At 39.0% G+C, this 21,145-nt stretch overlaps 1 protein-coding gene across 2 annotated transcripts in view; it reads right to left on the bottom strand.

Annotated features, from left to right (window-relative positions):
* The window catches only part of PARP8 (poly(ADP-ribose) polymerase family member 8), a 122,407-nt gene that overhangs the window by 55,220 nt on the left and 46,042 nt on the right, over nt 1–21,145 (bottom strand). For both annotated transcript variants that reach the window (XM_005500872.4, XM_065045182.1), the window contains exons 3-6: nt 10,819–10,856; nt 5,496–5,585; nt 4,099–4,169; nt 1,585–1,662 (exon numbers count right to left, since the gene is read on the bottom strand). In XM_005500872.4, the coding sequence (XP_005500929.1) occupies nt 1,585–1,662; nt 4,099–4,169; nt 5,496–5,585; nt 10,819–10,856 (277 nt within the window). The remainder of the gene's footprint in view (nt 1–1,584; nt 1,663–4,098; nt 4,170–5,495; nt 5,586–10,818; nt 10,857–21,145) is intronic.

Here is a 21,145-nt window from a genome sequence, read left to right as displayed (position 1 = left end):
TTCTCCTTCTTTTGCTTTTTGAGTATTCTACACTCAACACATTAATATTTTATTTTTATTGCTGATTTTTTTGGGGTTATAATTCCTTCAATTAAATGTACTTCCTTTAAAAAATTACAATGCAATATAATGTACTTTCCACTTCAAATATAAAGCAACTAAATTCTATCCAGTATTGCCTATTACACAGCTCTTTCACACCTTGCAAAATGATTTACTGCTCTCTGTGTTCATATCTCATGTGCAGTGTTAATATTTATTCATTCATTTGAGCACTGGCAGGCATCCTTTACCAAACGTATTAGAGCTGGATCAAGAAGTAAGCACTGCCAGCCGTTTGCTGCCTTTTCCTTCACCTTGAGGTTACTGCCCTTTCTGCAGATTTGAAAAATGGAGCTGGTACACACAGCTCATCACTACAGGGCTAAATTGGAAGACTTTTCCTCTCAGGCAGACAAAAATCAGACACTGCTCTTTGCTCTGAAGTATGTGTACATGGTCCTCCCCAGCGCTCCATGGGGCTGCAGGCATCAGCAGGGGAACGGAAGCAATTCCTGCAGTCATTTCTAAAGTGAACATGAGTGAATACCCATAGTCATTTTTTTCTGACATTGAAAATGTCAGAGTAAAGCACCTCAACACGTATTTTGTGCTCAAACCCCACCAGGCTGTTGGCTCCACAAGAGGTGAAGCTTGGTGATGTCCCACTCCTCAGCATTGCTCACTCTGCACCGACCCAGCGAGCTGGCACTGCCAGCAGCCTCAGCTCTGCGCACCCAGGGCACGATGGTTTCAGCCCCCAGGCTGACCGACCGACAACTTTCATAAACAGCGAATGTAAATCATTAACATTTTCCCCAAAATAAACAGCTGAGTAAGGATTGATTCCTTTGGGGCAATAGTTAGACTAAATGGATAAGAAAAACCCGAATGAGAGAGTCTTACAGCATGAAGCACTCTATTGACATTGCAAAAGGAAAAGAGATCAAGAGATTTTATTTCCCAATACATAGAGAATGTATTAATGACTAATTCTGATGAGGGATCAAGAAGATACAGAGAAGTACATTAATCTAAAAATATGCAGCATTTTTCAAGGTGAACTAAACTGCAGAACTCTGAAAAAGAATGGACTATTGCCTACATCAAAATTGTTCTGTAATAACGATTTTTACCATTAAATTGTAATGCTTTTGACTATACAAAATGGAAATCTTCCAGAAGGAAACAGATTTGGATCCAGCCTGACTTCCCATTTGTATCAATAACGGGATATCCTTTAAAGAGTGAATATCTATTTCCTGGAAGTAATCGACTGGTCTTTATTTTCAAACATCCTGAAGAGCACTTACTTTTCATACTCCTACATCCTTGCAAATGTAAACAAACTCTTATTATTTTAAATTAGGTATAATTACACAGTATAACTTACTCAATACTTCTGCTATAAAATGTGATGCATGTATACACATGGCATTCTATTCTATGTCGAATAAACATAAGAAAGTAATTATGATAATAAATTTATAATAGAAGGGATCACAGAAGCTTTCAAATAATAATTTATAGAAACTTGTGCATTACCTGTCCTCCATAATAAAACTCCTCAGAATCATTATCTCCTTCAGAGTCGTCTTCAACTGTGCTGTTATACCGTGACTCCTTAATGGGAAAGGAAAGTTAACAATGATACAAGCGATATGCTTATCTTGCATTTACAGTTCTAGTCATAACTATAGGAATTATGTTTTTACTAATAAGCCCACAGCATGCTTTATTAAGAGATCTTTTCGTACCATTTTTCTGAAAGAGTACTAAGGGCTTGTTTTAAGAATAGTAAAGCATCAGACAAACCATGCACCCACTAACTTAGTACATAGAAACACCATGAATATACATTGTTGAAATAATACCTTGTCTGGCTTCAGATAGAGCGTGGTAATTTAAGGAACTGGAGAATTTAGTAGACTATGCAGGGATACTTCACTCTGCTTCTGTTAAATGAAGCACAATTTACCCACCAAAACATGTTCTGGATTTAACTACTGTGGTGTTTCAGTGACCTCATAAAAATTCAATTTACTTTACTGTGGTAAATCAATTCTAATAGTTTAAGGAAATAATTCAAGTTTGAGCATGGGATCTCTTAAGTTTCTTTCTATGAAAAACTGACACATGGCTGCTTAATTATTATTTTTATCAGAAGTACCAGCCTGTTCCTATAAAAGTTCAAACTTCATTTTCTGACCAGCTCTGTTCTGAGAATTTGAAAATTAAGAATTAGAAAGTAATATGCTTACCCAAAGTAAAACCTGCTCAAAATAGGCTGCTCTGTGAATAATTGCACTCAAGTAAATAGAACTGATCCTGGTACAGACTGCACCTCGCCATGAGCTGAAGTGTTATGTTCTGCTTCCCACCAATGGAACCTTTACTTACAATTATGTAATTGCTTGAAGATATTAATTCTTGTTTCCCACAATCCCTGTGTTATTTCTAGGCCTTATGTCGGCAAGGATCCCATAAAGAACACCTGATAACATCTTAATTCTTCACTTCAACCTGGACATTATGTATTTATTGCTTATTTTGTATTTATGTCCTCCACAGAACTGCCATAATGGAATAGGAATCAAATGTATAAATAAAAAATAGAAGTTACCTCTAAATGTCATAAATGTCAAATATACCCTTAGCACCAATGTCTATGGTCAGACATTCTAATCCTTCTTCCCCACCTCTGCTTCTAAAATCCTGCTCTATTCACCGTATGTACACATACAACAAATATTGTAATTCAGCTCATTTCAAAGCAATTTCCTAAGAAGGCATAAAAACAATTTCTGCCTCTACTTTACTGAAAAAAGTTACTTTAGTCTTTTTTGTTTTATAATGACATCAGCCCAAGGGGAAGTCTATGTTAAAACAGAACTCAACTGGAAAAAAAAATAAACACGAAGAGAAATAAAACTATCATATCAGAATAGTGACAAACCCCTCCTATTCTAACCAAAACATTAAACTGTCTAGTTAACAGAAATGGCCAGTGCTAGAGAGATTTTTTAAATGGGTTTTTTTTCCAATATTTTAATATTTAAGTACCTCTTTTAACTAAAAACAAAATAAAAGCTCAAACTCCATCCCATAAAAGCTAACTATATCTCAGGCTTTTAATCAAATGGGTAAATTCTTACTGCACTTGAATTTCTAATGTTTACTGAGCACTGAATACAATGTTAAGGCAATAGAAGCAAAGTATTTCCAATGCAGCTTTTTATATCCAATCAGGTTTCATCTACAAAAAAAATCAACCATACCCATTACCATAACTGGGCATGTCTATCTCCCCTTGCCAGGACCAGACACAGATTGAAGCCTAAAAAGCAGCTGTCAAGAAACTCAGCAACCACCCTTACCAAAGGAAATCTTTCAGTCAAGCACCTTAATTCTATATACGGTGCTCAATTCCTTGCTTGGGGTAGGAGCTTATGTGGTACTTTCTTTGAGCCCATAACACTGTCAAGCCCTGTAGAATTCATGTCAGTGCCAGTTCTTTCTTGGGTTCATGTCTCAGCCACACTGGTCAAGGACCCATGCCAGAGGTACAGCACAAATACAGCCCTGACTGGAAGGCCTTCCTACTCCACACACAACTTATGGTGAACAGAGTCATGCAGAGGTCTAGAGTCTTCAGTGGGTCTGCTGTAGGACTTCAAGAAGCAGAGAGCTAATACATGGGATGTGGTCCTGTGTGCAAGAGTAGGTTAAAAGGTAAGGTAATGTCATCATGATCTGCTTCTCCAGGAGAGCTTTATTTTCTGGGCTGACAGGGTCTATAGCACTGTTGAACAAAATATGAAATAAACATCAAAACCATGTTTCCTAGGATGGGAGCATCCTTATTCCAACTAAGTGACTCACCAGCTAATCGATGTATGAAGCCTGGAGAACTACATTAATCTTCCAAAACATGTACATGTATACAGTTTTCGTAAGCACACATTTCATAGGAAACCAATGGTAAAGATTCACATTTTACTAGTTTATGTTGTTTCTTAAAATAACTTCTGTTAAAATATGTGTACAAGAAATACATACCTCTCCATTCTCCCTCTGTAATTTTGATTTTATGGATAAGCAATAGTTGACATCACTAGTTTTTCTTAATTCTTAAAAGAAAAAGGAAGTTAGAGAACAACTGTGAAAAACGTGAAATAATTTTGCATATGCAGACTTGAAATACTTGGTTGCAGTAGAAGAGCAAACAACGAACAAAAAGTTCCAGATACATAAAGCATCAAAGAGTTTACAATACAATAGCCTAAAATTAAGAAGACCCTACATCTCAGGAGACTTATATTTTTAACTGTAAATGAATCTCAGCTGGTTCATCTAGATTTGTTTTTCCCAATCTGTGATTTACAATTTAGTGTCATTGTCAATTTTGCATACTTTGTAAAAGAATGAAAAATCAAAACCCCTCAGCAAAATTAAATCAGTTAATCTTCTAGACAAAACTTAAGTTTTTATTCTATTTTAAATAACAGGCTTTATTTCTTTTTAACTTACAGAAATATTCACAAGTAAAATTTATCTTAAACTTCTGACTATAATGGCTAGTTTTTGTTTGGGTGCCATTGCACGGACTTCAGTAAAATTATTCTTTATTTACATCGGTATAAAAGAGATTAGGGACTGAAGATCATATTGGTTTTCCAGTGGAATTCACAGTAATTTTGTGTTACGCAAAAAAAGCCCTAAAGCATTGTCATAATAAGAAAAAGACTGCGAAGTCAAGTGTTCCTATCTGAAGAACTGCCAGAATTAAGACTGCTCTATGCCGTTTCTCCTGCAGCCTCAAATCATCAGGGAACATGGCTGCTAAAATCTAAACGTCTCCATAGGGTATGCACAAATCATGATTATATATATTGTATAAATGTGCCTATGTGTCTGAAAAGGATACCTTTTCATGTATTGGATACTTTTCAAAAGTATGGAAATAATTCCAAACGAGAGGTTCCCAAAATCACTGGGACAAAAAATTATTTTTTTTCTGTAGCCTAATTTAGTGAAGCAGCTGAACCCTTTTGTTTGAAATTTCCTGAAATAATTCACCAGAGGCAATGGTAGTTATAGACCGTTTCATGCCCAACGGTGAAGATTTAGTGAAGTTTTAAGCAAGTGAGCATGAAAACTTTTAATTGGAAAGTATTAAGGACCTCTAACTGTATTCAAGGAGAACTGTGTTAGCAGTGACTGCAAGACATTAAAAGAATAAAATACATTCTGCCTAGACAATCATGTTGATCCCCAAAAGAAATATTTTAATTTCTTTTATTCTGAAATGTGGGACAATTTACCACAGCAAGACTGTGAGAAAATAGCACACTGTATAACTGCACACATTTACATATCTCCCTTTAAGTGCAGGCAACATCTTGTCTTTCCTCACAAAATACGAACTCGATAAAATAATCAGGACATAAGGTTACCTGTAGAGATTTGGTGGAAAATTACTGGAATTGGCTCTGTTGTAACTAACACATCTTCGTCGTTATCAGAACTGGAAACATAAGTGTTGTCTGCAAAAGAAAAACACCTGGCATGGTGAAGTCCAGCCATGCTCTACCAGCGCCTTCCCACGCTACCCATCCCACCCTTGTGCCATAAGGAGTCACTCCCCAGATGGTCAGATAAGCCAAGCACTATCATCTCCCTATGGCCTAACTACTACCGCATTTATAAAGTCCTAAAACTACATTCGGCCCTTTGAAGGCAACCATAAGGCTGATGCGGCCCCTTGTGAAAACTAGTTTGACACCCTTGTCCTATGGAGTTTGTTTTTTTTCTCTTGAGATTGCTAACAAAACAAAAATACCAAAAGGATGGAAGATTTGGACCCAAACTTTATGCAAGCAAAGCCCTGGAATAAAATGTCGTGGCTTTTGTGAATCACAGTAAGTGTTGCTCTGAACCTTCCCACAAGGCTTACAGGGGTTTGAGCAAAACTTTTTCAAAATGAAGACTTGTTCTATGCTTTTTGCTTTGCCTGACACTTAAGCTCAAACTAGATGTGTGGTGCAGAGTGAAGGCTGCACTCAGAGAGGGGTGTCAACAGCCCATTATGCAAAAATACCTGTGCCTCGTTTTTCTTGTCACATAAAAGTTCTTTGAATTATCTTCTGATCAGTGGATAACCTTTCTTGTGCCTGATTCAGGAAAAAATAATTTCTCCCACTCAACAAAAATGTTAAGTATGGATATGAATATGGAAAGTCCATCCCAAACTTCCTTACAAAATGTAGGGATTAGGCTGAGCAGTGTATGGGTTTTTTTTTTGTTTGGGTTGTTTTTTTTTTTCCTTTTTTGCTTTGCAACCAAATGTTCAGTAGCAACAAACAAGTTCTTATGAAGTATCTGCAGAAGCTAATTTTGCATGAATTGCTGAACTGCTGATGAAAGTAATAATATTTTGTTTTCTACTGATCTGGGTGAATTAATACATACTCCAAAGCAGAAAGGCTGTCAATTAAGATAATGACAGATAAAGAGATAAATAAGAGAACAGAAGCAAGGACTTGATCTATCATAATTCAGAACACTCCGGTCACACATCAGCATTATGTGTGAACTCACACAAAATTTTAAGCATATTGCTGCAATCTAAAAGCCTTTGACCACAGTGCTTCCAGTGAAATGTTAAAAATGTTAAGATTAATCGGGCAGTAAACTCAGCAATATTATCTTTTGCATTATGGAAGAGGCTCTTAGCAGCCTGTATCAAGACGGAGCCCCGGTGCTGGTGCTCCTTTCTCGCCCAGGTGCTGCCTTTGCAGACCAGCAGCTGCACTGCCACACAGGGACAAGTCGCCTGGGGCTTTCCCAGCCTGGTGCCTGTGAACAGCCCTTCTGCCACATTCACACACACCTGCTGATTGACACCACCCCGCACCCTCGCCTACTTCCACTCCTCTGCTGTCCCACGAGGTAACCTGAGTGGCCGGCGCTCAGCTCAGCACGCAGGTGTTGGATGCAGGCAGCTGCTGTGGGGGGCTGACACCGCTTCTCCCCGAGCACCGCACCCCGGTGGGCACAGCAACCTGCCCCATCAGCCCGGTCTGTGTCTGCTCGGCCACGCGCTTGGCACAGGGATGTGCTTGAGAGCCACAGCGAATAAAAAGGGGTCCTTCAGCCATCTGCCAGCACCCACTCCTTCTCCCACTTTTGTTTGTCAGCAGGGCAGGCTGTGAATGATGCCCCAGGAGAGCTGCATCTCATGTCCTCCACGAACCCCCCCCGCCTTCCTCTGTTTGCATGCTGCACCTCACTGTCATTATTTCAGTGTCAGCCTCACCGTGCTGGATGGCTCTGGGCATATACAACACAGACCCATTCCTCCCCCAGGTTTGGGAGTGTAACTTACTGCCATAGAGTCTAATGTACTGGAATAACAGAGGCCACCATTTGGTTCTAAACATACCAAACACTATATATATGGATGAGAGAAAGGAAATCTATGTACTAGAGCTTATTGCTGTAGGAAAAACAATATATACTGTACTGAATAGACAATTACCAAGCCACACATATACTGGAAAAACGGACTGCTCAATTACAGGTTTCATAGATTTTAATTATATTTTTATACCAATTGCCATTCTTTCTTGGCAACAGCATAATATTATTTTCACTGCCAAGTTTTTGTTTTCCTTTTCTATTTGGCAGCCATTAGATATTTTTCTTTCCTTCCATCAGACTAATGAAACTTGAAATTAAGATACTGGTTTTGGTTCGCTTTCTTCAACATCCAGTTTCTAACATGCTACACCCAGAAATGCCTCTCCTCTTAAGCAGAGGACCAAGTGACTGGATCTAGTGGAGGGATGCAGAAAATCACTGGCTGCCAAACTGACTGTCTCTGCTGCGATCTAATAAGGTCCAAGAAATGGATGTTTCTGTTAACACATAAAACAATGGGATAAAAGACTACAGCCATTCTACAAGTTTATGGCAGGCAGCATCTATCACTCCAAACACAGATTCATTAGCAAAATGCTTGCTGCTGTAATGGTTCTCACAGGAGTCATGATCCACTCATATTAATGGGACTTTAGTCTACCCATTGATGTTACATTCTATAACTGCTCCTTAGGAGCATTATTTTCCCCAGTCGTGTCAATGTAATGAGAAAATGGTTAGAGAGATATTTTGTTGGAACTGTTATCACCTGCCTCTAAAATTTTCAGTGATGTTTTCACAATTTCAGCGATGTATATATAACTTTGAGACATTACTGTCTCAACACTATTCCTATTAAGTTCTTCAGTGTGCCTTTGTGAGCATATTTTTAGCCTTCTCTCATAATTACGAAATATCCAAACACCTTCCATTATTGAAAGCTGTCATGTTATATTACGGTTCCCATAGGTATGATTTAATGCTCAGTTGTTTGTAATCTTTTTATGCTTTATGGAGCAATTCAGCAATAGTTACACACTGTTAGCAGTGCCAAAGTGGTGACACTGCACACACAACAGCAACATAGGCATCTAGAGTATACGTATTACCCAAAGCTCTTCTTATAGCACCTAAAATTGTGACGGTATCACTTTTGGGTGAATGAACAACATCTGCATCTCTTAATCTCTTATTTTTTCATATATTTATTGCATGCATTAGCAATTTATCTGTTGCTCAACTCTGACAGCCTTTTCCTGGATTTCAATTTTGATCCACTGCGTTTTAGACATTCAAACTCCACAGGATACAACTTTGGTATAGCTTCAAACTAATGGGCTTAAACATTGATCCGCAAAGATTTATCCTGTGATAAATTCAATTTGATGAGCATGTGCTGCTCCGAACTCTATCAACCAGCAGCAATACTCGAAAATCATCTTCCAGTTGAGGAGGCACAGAGCTTTCCCAACATGACACCATCGCACCACAACAAGTCCCTGAAACATTCCTTAACATACGTGCCAGAGAAGAGAGCTGCAGTCAGTGGTAATGTTAAGTTAAAGGTTTAGGACAAAGAGGCAAATAATCTGGCTCATCAAGGCAAAACAAGTATTTTTTGGATCAAAGCTGAAAAATGGCAGAGTCGTTATCATTCCTAACACACTGAACACCTCTCCATCACGAAGCAAACATAAATCCTGCAAAAGCTTCAAACGTGAATGAAATCAGCTCTTCCAAAGCCTTGAAGGACTAGATTTTAATCAATAAACATGTGCAACTGGTTCAGACCTCACTCACCAAGTCAGCTACGGCGTAAAATGTTCAAATTCTATATAGCTTTAAAATATAGGGGGTGATGGCAAAGAATATGCATTAGATTTCAGAGCCACCAAAGTCAATCAAGCTTGCAGGCCACCAGGGCATGCTGAAAATAGCATTTGCAAGGGAAGTTTGAGGTCTGTCAAACAGAAGTTTGCCAGAAGATGAGCTCTCATGTGCTGTGGGAGTAACCGCCGGTTCAGTGCTCCAGCTTGCCATTTAGCTAGGGGCTGACAGATCAAGTTTTGTGATGTTTAATACAACAAACTGCCAATAACATCTGATGCAGACTTTTTTCATGTATTTGTCCCTTCATTCATTATTAGGTCAAGGCTGTAATTGGTAAATCAATTTATCACTGGTGTATTTCATGAATCTCAGTTTCTCCCCTTACTACATGTTGAACAGATTATTAGTAGCTGTTTTCACTCCAGTTTCTACTGGTAAAAGAAATATCTCTCACAAAGGTTGTTAGCATTCTTTCATATAATCTGTTGTATTTAGCATTGCTACTGGTGCTGATTTCTCTCTATACCTGCTTCAAACACTTTGATATTTGGAACAGACATAGTCTACTGCTTATCAGTGAAGATCAAAGCCTCACTTCTTCTAGAGATTCTAAAAGAAACAAGAAGTATGTCTTTTAGAAATATTACAGAGATGTTACAGATAAAGACCAAAAAAGGCCAGAGGGTTTCATATCATTCACGGTACTTACACTATTAATTAATCCTGGGTGCAAAATACACAATGTGTTGCAATCCAACAGTACTACCAGGTACTTTTTTTGGCACAGCACCTGCCTGTCCTCACCCCTGCTTTCCATCCTGCTTGTGCAAACCTCTGTGCCACCTCAAGTATCTGTGTTGCTTCATTGTGAAGGAAATCAGGAAAATAAGCTAGCTGAAAACTACCTTTTGCTCTTTCCTGGTTGTCTTTCATATGGATAATTCCCCTTGTCTAGACTGGCCGCACAGTTTCACAAACACTTTTGCCAACCCAGCTCAGTGTATGAAAGAGAGGCAGGACTGAGCAGCTGGGAACAGCTTTGCAAGCTTACGTTACCAAGGATGTACCCAAACACAAACCCTTGGCTCCAGCTGACCCTGAGAAGCATCAACGCACAGTCCACAGGGCTAACTTGAGTAACATGTGTAGTCTCATTAAGGTCTAACACAGAAGTGCTTCGCTGGCCCTGTTCCAGACTGCTCAGCCTCTTGAAACACCAAGCTTTATCTACTGTGCCAAAGCGGAGCTGGGCGCTTTCTCACTCCTATCACTGCTGGCTCCAAACACGGAAAGCACCACAAGCTCTGCTCTCTATAAAACTGTGAAACAGGTTTTCTCACCCTGACCCAGCTGATAAATGATGCCCGAAAAGGAGAAATGACTGTGAAAGCAATCTAACTAATGGAAAATGATTAGCACAAGGATGCACCTGGAAGACATCAACACCCTTTCGGATACTCTCACCTGAATAGAGCAAATTGTGGTAACATGCATATATATGTCATGGACAAGAATGTTGCATTTTACCTGGGTAATCCTCAGAGACATGCACTGAATAGGAAACACTGTAAAAAGAAAAAAGAAGAAACAACAGAATTAATAACAACATTAACTGTTGCCATGACATTTTTTCTGCTCCTGTTTTTTTATGTTTATTTATAGGTTCCTGACAGTTTCCAGGACAGAAGGTAACAGCTATTTTGATGGCTTTTGAAGTGCTCAGCTAAAAAAAAAAAAAAAGAAAGGCGTCATGCCCATTTTGAAAGCTTACTTTGCTAAATTTGCACATCCCGATTTCAACCTTCTTAAAAAGAAAACCAAGGCTGCATTATAATCACTTTTCACAATATCTGTACTTATGCTCAGAAAAAGAAGTTGCTCTTTGAACACCACAACTGGAAAAGATCAGTTTTCCCTGCATCTGGTTTCTGGGATTGACTCAGGACTCAGTAGGACACTTTTCTTGCTGGCTGGGGCACTTCTGTATGTTTCGATTTGTCTCAGCAAAGGCTCTGGACGGCTTGGCCTCCTTCCTCTCATCAAAACCTCACGTTATAACAGTTGTGGAAATTTTATTCGATATCTGTACCTATTTGTCGAGTTGAGTTCAAATCAAACTTGAAAGAGCCACAGTCACACGACCGGGCAGCTTTACGACATCGATTACCTGAATCTGTTTAATCAGGAAACAGTCACACAAACACAACCTCCTGGTCCTCCAGCTCAGCCCACACTGCCTTCCCTTCCACCCAGTGAGATCTTCACTGAATTCACTGCCGAGAGCAGGACAAATAGGCATGATGGTCTGTTCAGTTACCTAACTACCAACCAAGTCCTTTTGATTTTTCTTAAAGGTTAATGTGTGTCTTCATTTTGCACCAAAAACATTCAACTCTGCAGCACACTGAAAGCCTTCTGTTGTATAATTCATGTTCTTTCCACTTTTAAATCCTATAAATTTTATGTGTCAACCTACACATTTAAATAATATATGGTGTGTGTTCGTCTCTGTGGTGGGTTAAGCAGACAAAGGCACAATGGTGCAGTTGTCTTAACAAACTTTGGTATGTACAGAACATCACTGGTAACTGATCCAGTAGATCTTTCTAAATTATATTAATACATCTTCCATGTGGACAATAAAAAAAAAAAAGCATGACTTTTTTCTTTTTCTCTCTCAAGATCTTCCACTAAATGGGGTCCACTTTCACAATCCAAAGACTATAGGAGGCAATCAATACAAAAAAGTAGGTCCCTAACACTTTATTCTGTAAGTCAATCTATTACTGCACAGCTCTGCCACCTGTTTTTGGACATTCTCTATTCCAGTGTAATTCATTCTGTGTATTGTTTGACTAAGAAGCAAAGATGCCTGTTTCTTCAACAGCTGCAAACGTTCACATAAGTTGAAGCAGAAAGAGTGTTTACTATAGCTGACAACAGACTTAGCCACACAACCCTTGATAGCCTCAGTCAAGCCAGAATTCAATCCCTTCATTGTGTAAATTCAACATTTTGTGATTTTTGTCTTTTAATTATTTTTCAGACATTTGGAATAGGCAGCATCTGTATCCCCTCATCTTGGAGCATTTTTCCTAAAGACTGGGCTATTTAAATCTAAGTAATCTGTCATGGCATAAAATATAATTATTTTAAATAGGGAAATACTCTAAAATAAGGAAATGTTATACTCCAGTGCAGTCATGTGTGGAGAATTCTGCCTTGTGGTACAAGAAAAACCCCAAAAAACCACCAAAAAAATCCCAAGAAATTAACTAAGGGCCTGTTCTTACCAAAACCCATCTCCCAGACATTGCGTTTGTAACCACGTCTTCTTCCTTCTACTACCGAAAGAGGTACTTCAGTATTACTCTTTTAATCTGGTTAATTGAACACTCCTTTGCTGTCTGCAGAATTGCTGTGTATGGGTTTGATTGACTATTGTTATAAAGGATTGTCTTCAAGTGTGGACCTTTATTCCAGGGAAAGAAAAACCTTTCTAGAACTCACTCCATATTCCAATTTAAAGCACATCTCAATCCAATTTAAAAACTGCAGCAGGGCAGGGAAATTGCATGCATTCGTAAGAAAAATGCTCTTCATATTGAGAACAAGAACAGGGGCTGCAGAAGTTACACATTTTCCATCAATGAGGACATTCAAAACTCAACTGGATAAGACCCTTAGGAACCTAATCTAACTTTGAAGCTGGACCTGACTTCAAATTTAACTTCTGCTTTGAGTGCAATGTGGACCAGGTAGTCTGCAGAGGTCATCCCTCCACATAATTTCTCTATGCGCATACGTGCAGAAACCCTATAAAAGAGTTTTTCCTTCCTTCTTCATCATCTGTGGCAGAAGCAGCAGCTGTGGCAATGTTAAATGGAAACTAAGAAGAAAAAAATGTACTGTAGGTCTGTGAGATGGAACTAAAATGAAAAGGTTCAGGATGATGCAAGTTAGAAACAGTCTCAGACCAGATTCTGTAATGACTGTAAGCAAATTCAGGGTCTGACCCAGAGCCCACAAACTCCAGCAGTGGTCTTACCACTAGGATGAATATTATGAGAGAGGAGGAAGGAAAGTAAAAATCTTATAAAGTAAAATTATTCTGTGATCCCAGGAATAAAAAGTCCCCTTACAGAAAATCTGATGTCACCTCCATCTGAAAAGCATTAATAGAAAATCTGTCTGCCAAACCAAAATTAAACATTAGTATGCTGGCAACAGTAATAGAATCTGATGAGCATGAGTTGCCACTGCAGAAGAAAGCGTTTAAAGGAGATTTGAACCAAATATTAAAGAACAAAAAGCCTGAAAATGCAATATTTACTTCCAATTAAAATAAACCAATAGTTTTTAGTAGAAACACTACTGACTCAGTTTAGGAACTGGACAAACTTAGTTTTATCCTCAACTCAGCAGAGCTATTAGTTTATCATGCTGGTGTGTTTACTCTGATACTCTTTAGTTCCACTACTCCCCAACACCCCTCCTCCCAAAACACAGGAATTGTCTTCTTTCCATCTAAATTCACATCTTCAGCATGTGTTTGGGTCTCTGTGCTGCCCTCTCTTCAGTGTCCCCAGATCAGAGTATCAGTAAAGTATTACACCAGAAAAAGCTCTTGTGCTAACAGCTTTTTAGATAGCCCATTCCTCTCACACGTATTTAAACTCATATTCACTGAGAATAAATGGCTTGTTTGAGCCTCCTAGAGAGAGGTAGTGGTGCTTTGCTCGGGCTTGTAATCTTATGTTAGTTATGTACGGGCTATGGAAACAAAAAGTGGAAATAAAACTACTGAACAGAGCAAAACCTGGTTTTGTGTCCCAGCTCGCCCCTGTGACTGTCACATAGGATCACACTTTGACACTTTTTTCTGCACTGAGGATAAACTGCTTCCTACTGACTGTGCACCTGATTTGTCAGAAAACAAGATATACCAGGCTAACAAAGGTCTCTTAAGAGGCTCCTGTCCCGCAGCCCCCCAAGCGTTTTCCCGCTGACTTCAATGAGATTTAGAGCCCAAGCACAAACACAGGACTGCAATGGTTAGAGCACCTGAAACACCACAGACTTCAGTGAAAATGCAGATGTTTAACACCTCTCAGTGTTAAATCCTTTCGGAGCCAAAGAAAGCCTTTAGTGAAGCAGCTTTCTCATTTAAGTACTCAGAAATGCAACTGGAATTAATTTAGGCCTGGCCCCCACACAGAAGTACAACATGATTATTCCAGTGAGGGAAGTGATTTTTCCTTCTGGCAATGCAGTTCCTCTGTACAACCCTACTGCAGTTACAGCGCTATAAACACAGCTTACAGCACTATAATTTATTTCCATTCCCATAAACACATTCTAAGCAGCCAACCATCATCCTTGCTCATTCAGCTATACTGCTCTACCTACACAAACACGGTTAAAACTCTTGTGTGTAAACAAAGCTTCAGGATGGTGATATTTCTGTTTTATTCAGCTTAGACCCTCTGCAGAAGGCATCCTACAGCACCTCTGTTTCTAGACCCTTCAACTCAGAACAAGATTCATCCTCAAAATGGTCTAGTAAAATTTTTGTTATTTAAAAGCCCGCAAAGTGCCATATGAGAAAACAGTGAGAGCTGTTGTGTTTCACTGTTAATAAGTTTTTAACATAAACTTCCTATTGCTTGAAATAATAACACAGATCCACAGCCTTAGCTTAGTAATAATTCCACTCACAAGACAATCCTTGCAAGCATTTTCCAGGGTGCTTTAAGCATATCTGTTCCTTCTTCAGAAAGACTGTCCTGCAAAGGTCCATCTGCACTAGAGAACTAATTCATGAACTAGATGGGGATCCAACACATAATTTTTATTTTTCAGATGAATCTGTCCCATTTTGTTACAGAACAATCAGATTTAACTGCCTTTGACATTACGACAGTTTCTCAAAGCTAGTTAAAAGGAGTTCAGAATCCAAACTGATTGTACTACAAGGCAAAATATCACCTCAAAATTGAAGCTCTGGGGCAAAGAAAAAAACAAAGAAACAAACATGAAAACTGAAAAAGGCAGCAAAGCAAAAGTTACCGTGACAAAGCACGTTCATAAAAATGAAAAGAACCAGCTTCATCTCTTTACATCAGTTTATAAGACTTGCTTCCCATGCCTTGAACTGCCTTTTTCACCTATCATGGTAAAAACCCCAGGATCAGACACACTTTCTGAAGCCGCAGCATTGATGCTGGAGCTGGAGTGTATGACGTTATCTTCCCATCAAATTCACGTTACCTCAACTCTATGCCACCTGTAGTTTCTCTCTAGGAAATAAATCCTTTAAGCTGAATTTCCAGCTGTTTTGCACAGCAGGAACAACATGGAGCATCTGGCACAAGTCTAAGATTTATGCCTACGGAACCGTTTTGACAATTCAACCAGCTCTGTCCCATGGCAACAGCTGACTTACTGCCTTATTAAGTGTGGAAACTGAGATCTAGTTTCTATTTCAGTTTTAGCTGTCTCTACTAGAGCCAGAGCTCCATGTGCTAATGCTGTAGCTTGCAAACTTGCTGAAAAACAGGAACAAGATTTTTTGTCATATGGAATCTTATGATAGTCTATATCTGTAACAAGATAGAAAAAAAGGTTAACCATGACAATCTTAACACATCTGGAGCTACAGAATCCAGAAAATATTATTTTTTTGTTTACTATCTTGAAAATCTCAGATCTAGCTCATCACTGAAGTAATGTAATATATTAATATGATGCACAGAACTTCATACCTGAAGAAAAATACTAAGACTCAGCAAAGTAAGCTATAGACAAATATGCAAGATTAAGTGCTACTGTGGCATTGATTATACGTGAGGGTCAGCTTCTGAACAAGTCAGTGAGCTGAAGAAAAGATAAGTGAAACCTTGATAAGAAAAATAAAATTGTACTGGTGAAAACTTTGAGCCAAAGGCCCTTTTTGATGACCTGTATGATATTTCTGAAAGCAGAGCATGATACAAACCTGCTTCTTTTTACCCTCTTCTAGGTGAGGCAGTAATAAGGAATAAGGTCCAACTGAACAGATGAAACTGAAATAATATTCTTTAAACAACTTCAAGCTATCAGCTCTCAAAATTACTACTCATCTGCAGTATCTGCATGCATGATGCCACAGTAGAACAACATTTCATGAATGTCCACTAATTGCACAGAAAACATTCCCGCTCCCATCTTCATTCCTGTGTTTCCTTATCTTTCGAAAAGCTTCCAACTTCTTCAAAGGATTACTATTACTTTCATAGTCTTTAGCTTCTTCTTCAACAAGATCACCATTTGATCCTGAAGCCAGACCCTTCATACTATTTTACTTCTGACCAGCCTCTTTTGTCAAATGAAAGAAAATTTGTTTCAAAAGGATTCCACCATGAACATAGGCCAGTGTATTTTCTAGTAACTGGTCTGAGATCCAGATTGAAACCCAATTGCTTGGCAATAAATCATATCACAAATACAGGGTGGAAATAATGATTTTCAGAAGATGTACTCTGGGATCCCATCCAAACAAAACTTCAAATCGCACTCCTTAAATATCTGACCTTTGAACAATAGCCTTGAGAACTGGTAGGAGATTAAGACATTTCAGTATTGGCCAACTGAAAAACTAGGTAGGCTATTTACACACCAAATTTAAAATACTTAACAAGGAAAAAAAAAAAATATATATATATATATATTTTTTTTTTAGTTGGCCTTATTTGAATTAGGAAATTGTCTGAACAGAATTACAATTCAAAACTAATAGTTAAACACACTGCAAAAGGCTTCAGTTTCAAGTCTTTCTTCTGATTTGTACAAAGATGACATGCATGCAAAGAGACCCAGCAGCCAGAAGCGGCAACTATATATGGCAAAAAGATCTCTTCTGCTTAATGGACACCACCAAAAGATGATTCCTCCAAAGTCATAGCCTGGGGACAACCATTTTTTTCTATGTTGAAAACAGAACTAACAAAACAACTATAAAAGCAATAGAAAATTAAGCAAAAATTACTACTGTCTTAGTCACATCTAGGACAAACAAACTCAATTCAAACTCTCCTTTGGTGTTCAACTCCCACAGCCAAGAGTGAATGAAAAATGATGTTTTTTCTGACAATTTATGAACAATGAATTATCAAAATATTTCATCATCTGATATGTATGACTACTGTGCTATGAAACACTTGACTGTCTTTCAATGGAGCTCTTAAAAAACAATGCAATTACACTACTGGAAAAAATAATATTTCCCTTCCACTCTGGTGGTTTGAAAGATTCCATCCCACTCAGCACACAGCAGCTGAGGAAGTGCTGCACTTCTTATTTATAAACATACATAACAGTATGGCAGCATTCTGAATTTTCTTGTCAGGTAAATTTTGTAATCAACGATAGCCAGCATTCATATTGTCTTTAGTAAATAATATGGAGACCTTAAAAATTTATTTATAGATGCACATTTATAATAATATAACACACATTTTATTGTATTGCAAATAACACTAACGAGTAAATACTATTAGCGAATAAAAATCAGCAAGTACAGCATTTCATTCATGATACCTTTACAATACAGCCGCAGCAATGTGACAAAAGCATAAATGAAAAACTGAAAAAAGTCTCAGTTGCATAAAACACTAGCCACAAAGTAACGTGGATCTCCAAAGAGACAGACGGACAGACGAACAATAGTTTGCAACACGGGAGTTAGAAATACGGAAGATACGGAAGATAGCACATCACAAGAACTGCTTCTGAAAATAAAAGTGTGCATGGGACTTTTAAAAATACAGTGAAATAAAAACTGATGTAATTAAATAAAATAATAATTACTATGAAAAAAAAAAAAACAAACACAAAAAAACCCAAACCAAACCAAACCAAAACCAAAAAAAAAAGAACCAAAACTGAGATCCAAGCTTATTATAAAAACATAGAATCATTTCGGTTGGAAGAGACCCTCAGTATCACTGAGTCCAACCATAAGCTAACTCTAGCACTAAACCATGTCCCTAAGAACCTCATCTAAACACCTTTTAAACACCTCCAGGGATGGTGACTCCACCACTTCCCTGGGGAGTCTGTTCCAATGCCCAACAACCCTTTCCAAGAATTTTTTCCTGATACCAATCTAAACCTCCCCTGACGCAACTTGAAGTCATTTCCTCTTGTCCTGTCACTTGCTACTTGGCAGAAGAGAGCAGCACCCTCCATGCTACAAACCTCCTTTCAGGTAGTTGCAGACAGTGATAAGGTCTCCCCTCAGCCTCCTTTTCTCCAGGCTAAACAGCCCCAGTTCCCTTAGCTGCTTCTCATCAGACTGGTGCTCCAGACCCCTCAGCAGCTTCGTCACCCTCCTCTGCACTCTCTCCAGCACCTCACTGGCTTTCTTATGAACACAGGATTTGAGATGCGCCCTCACCAGCGCCGAGTACAGTGGCACAATCACTTCTCTAGTCCTGTTGGCCACGGTATTCCTGACACAAGCCAGGACGCTGTTGGCCTTTTTGGCCACCTGGCCACACTGTTGGCTCATCTTCAGCTGCTGTCAATCAACACCCCCAGATCCCTCTCTGCCTGGCAGCTTTCCAGACACTCTTCCCTGAGCCTGTAGCCCTGCCTGGGGTTGTTGTGACCCAAGTGCAGGACCCAGCACTTGGCCTTGTTGAAGCTCATACAATTGGCCTCATCAATCCAGCTGGTCCAGATTCCTCTGTATGGCCTTCCTATGCTCCAGCAGATCAATGCTCCCACCCAGTTTGCTGTCACCTGCAAACTTACTGAGGGTGCACTCAATCCCCTCATCCAGATCATTGATAAAGAGATTAAACAGAACTGGTCCCAATACTGAGCCCTGGGGAACACCACTCGTGACCAGCCGCCAGCTGGATTTGGCTCCGTTCACCACAACTCTTTGGGCCCAGCCATCCAGCCCGTTCTTTGTCCATTGCAGAGCACACCCATCCAGGCCATGAGCTTGCAGCTTCTCCAGAAGAATGCTGGGGGATACGGTGTCAAAGGCTTTGCTGAAATCTAAGTATACAACATCCACAACCTTTCCCTCACCTGCTTGTCATAGAAAAAGATCAGGTTGGTCAAACAGGACCTGCCTTTCATAAACCCATGTTGACTGGGCCTGATCACTTGATTTGTGTGATGGTGCTCAGGATGATCTGCTCCATAACCTCCTGTAGAATCCAAGTCAGACTGACTGGCCTGTAGTTCCCCAGATCCTCCTCCCAGCCCTTCTTGTAGATGGCCGTCATGTCTGCCAACTTATCTTATGGGAAAGAGAATAAGAAGTCTTCCCGAATGAGAAAAAAATTAAAAGGAGGTGGACTTAAGTTTTCATGCACATATTAGCACAGCTATGCAAAAAGTGACTGTTTATCAAGGGCAGCAAGAATAATGTCACTATATCAAAATATATTATCTTTTCTGTTACAGAATTTGGAACTTGATTTAAATCCCACTGAAGCCCAACGGAGACTTAAGTACTTGACAAAGAAGATTACAGACAAGCTGCACAGAAAATGCAAGACTTCTGGCCCTTACCACACTCCTAGTATTTCTACACAGATGTACTTAATCGCTTTGCTAAAAATTACAAGACGTATTCGAAAGGGTGAAAAGTTTGGTCAGCACTTTTTTTCCTTTTTCTTTTTTTTTTTTTTTTTTTAATATTTGCAGCTTGCTATACAGCTGGACTGTAAACCATGTCACATTCATGCTATTTTCTGGATTCCTGACTAAAATAAGTTTCATGGATTTCTAAACAGCTTTTGAAGTACCCTTTAAAATGTTTTGAATGTGCATGTCTGCATCTCAGCAATTTGTTTTCAGATAAACAGGCTACCTTAAATCTCCTTCTGACATAGATTAGTGCAACGAGTTTCCACATCCCTTGTGATCCTGTAACTGATGACCCAGCATCAGTCACAGCTATTTTTTGCTGCCAGATAGAGCCAGGTGCTTGCAAAGAATTGAAATTTGTGTATGCACTCCTTTCACTATACATCAAAATTCCCCATGGTACACCAGCAATTATACAGAAAAGAATAACAAGTGACTCTGAGTAATCTTTTCCTCTGGATATTGGAGAATAGGCCTGTGTGATGACATAAGAAAAGTACCAGGCATATCTATTAAAGACAAATTAGAAATATTCTAAAGAGAGATGAGCAGCATCAATGCGTCAAAAATGCCGCTGCTTTCATTTCTTGATATAACCTGGAGGAACAGAGGCACTCAGTCAAAATTATTATATGTTTGCATTTGTCACTAAGAATAATTGTGCTACTTGTCCTTTCACACCACCAAAGTGCATCTGAATCAAATGGTGAATGTTATTCATAAAGCCTCGCTTGATTTAGCATGTTATTCAAATAAAGGCGATATAGAAGACTGCAGCACAACCATTTCCCTGTTTCAAAGCATCCATTGAAAAAGGTATGTCAACTTCTAGTAAGAGCACTGAAGTCTATGGGATTAATCATCACTCCAACAAACATGAGGGCACTCCTAAAAATAAAAAGAGCACTTATGAAATAAGCAAATCAAGGACACTTGGGGGAAAAATAAAAGTGTATGTTATGTGTCATTCTAGAAATATGACATCAAAATATGGCTCCATGTGCAAAGCCAGGTTATCCACAATCAGACCACGCCAAAATCAGACCATTACATCCAGAACTACAAAAGCTGCCTCTTTTTGCATCACCCATCTGACCAGTTCCAGTTCCCCCATCTTGATAGAGACACTCTTTAAACCTCTCTTCTGTGTTTTTCCTTCTCTCCACTGATTCCACTGGTTTGAATTCTCTCTCCATGTTCCCCATTA

The sequence above is a fragment of the Columba livia genome, chromosome Z, assembly GCF_036013475.1.
Source record: "Columba livia isolate bColLiv1 breed racing homer chromosome Z, bColLiv1.pat.W.v2, whole genome shotgun sequence".
NCBI classification, from domain to species: Eukaryota; Metazoa; Chordata; class Aves; order Columbiformes; family Columbidae; genus Columba; species Columba livia.
The sequence above is the reverse complement of the archived record's forward strand: the minus strand, read 5'-3'. Positions and strand labels throughout refer to the sequence as shown.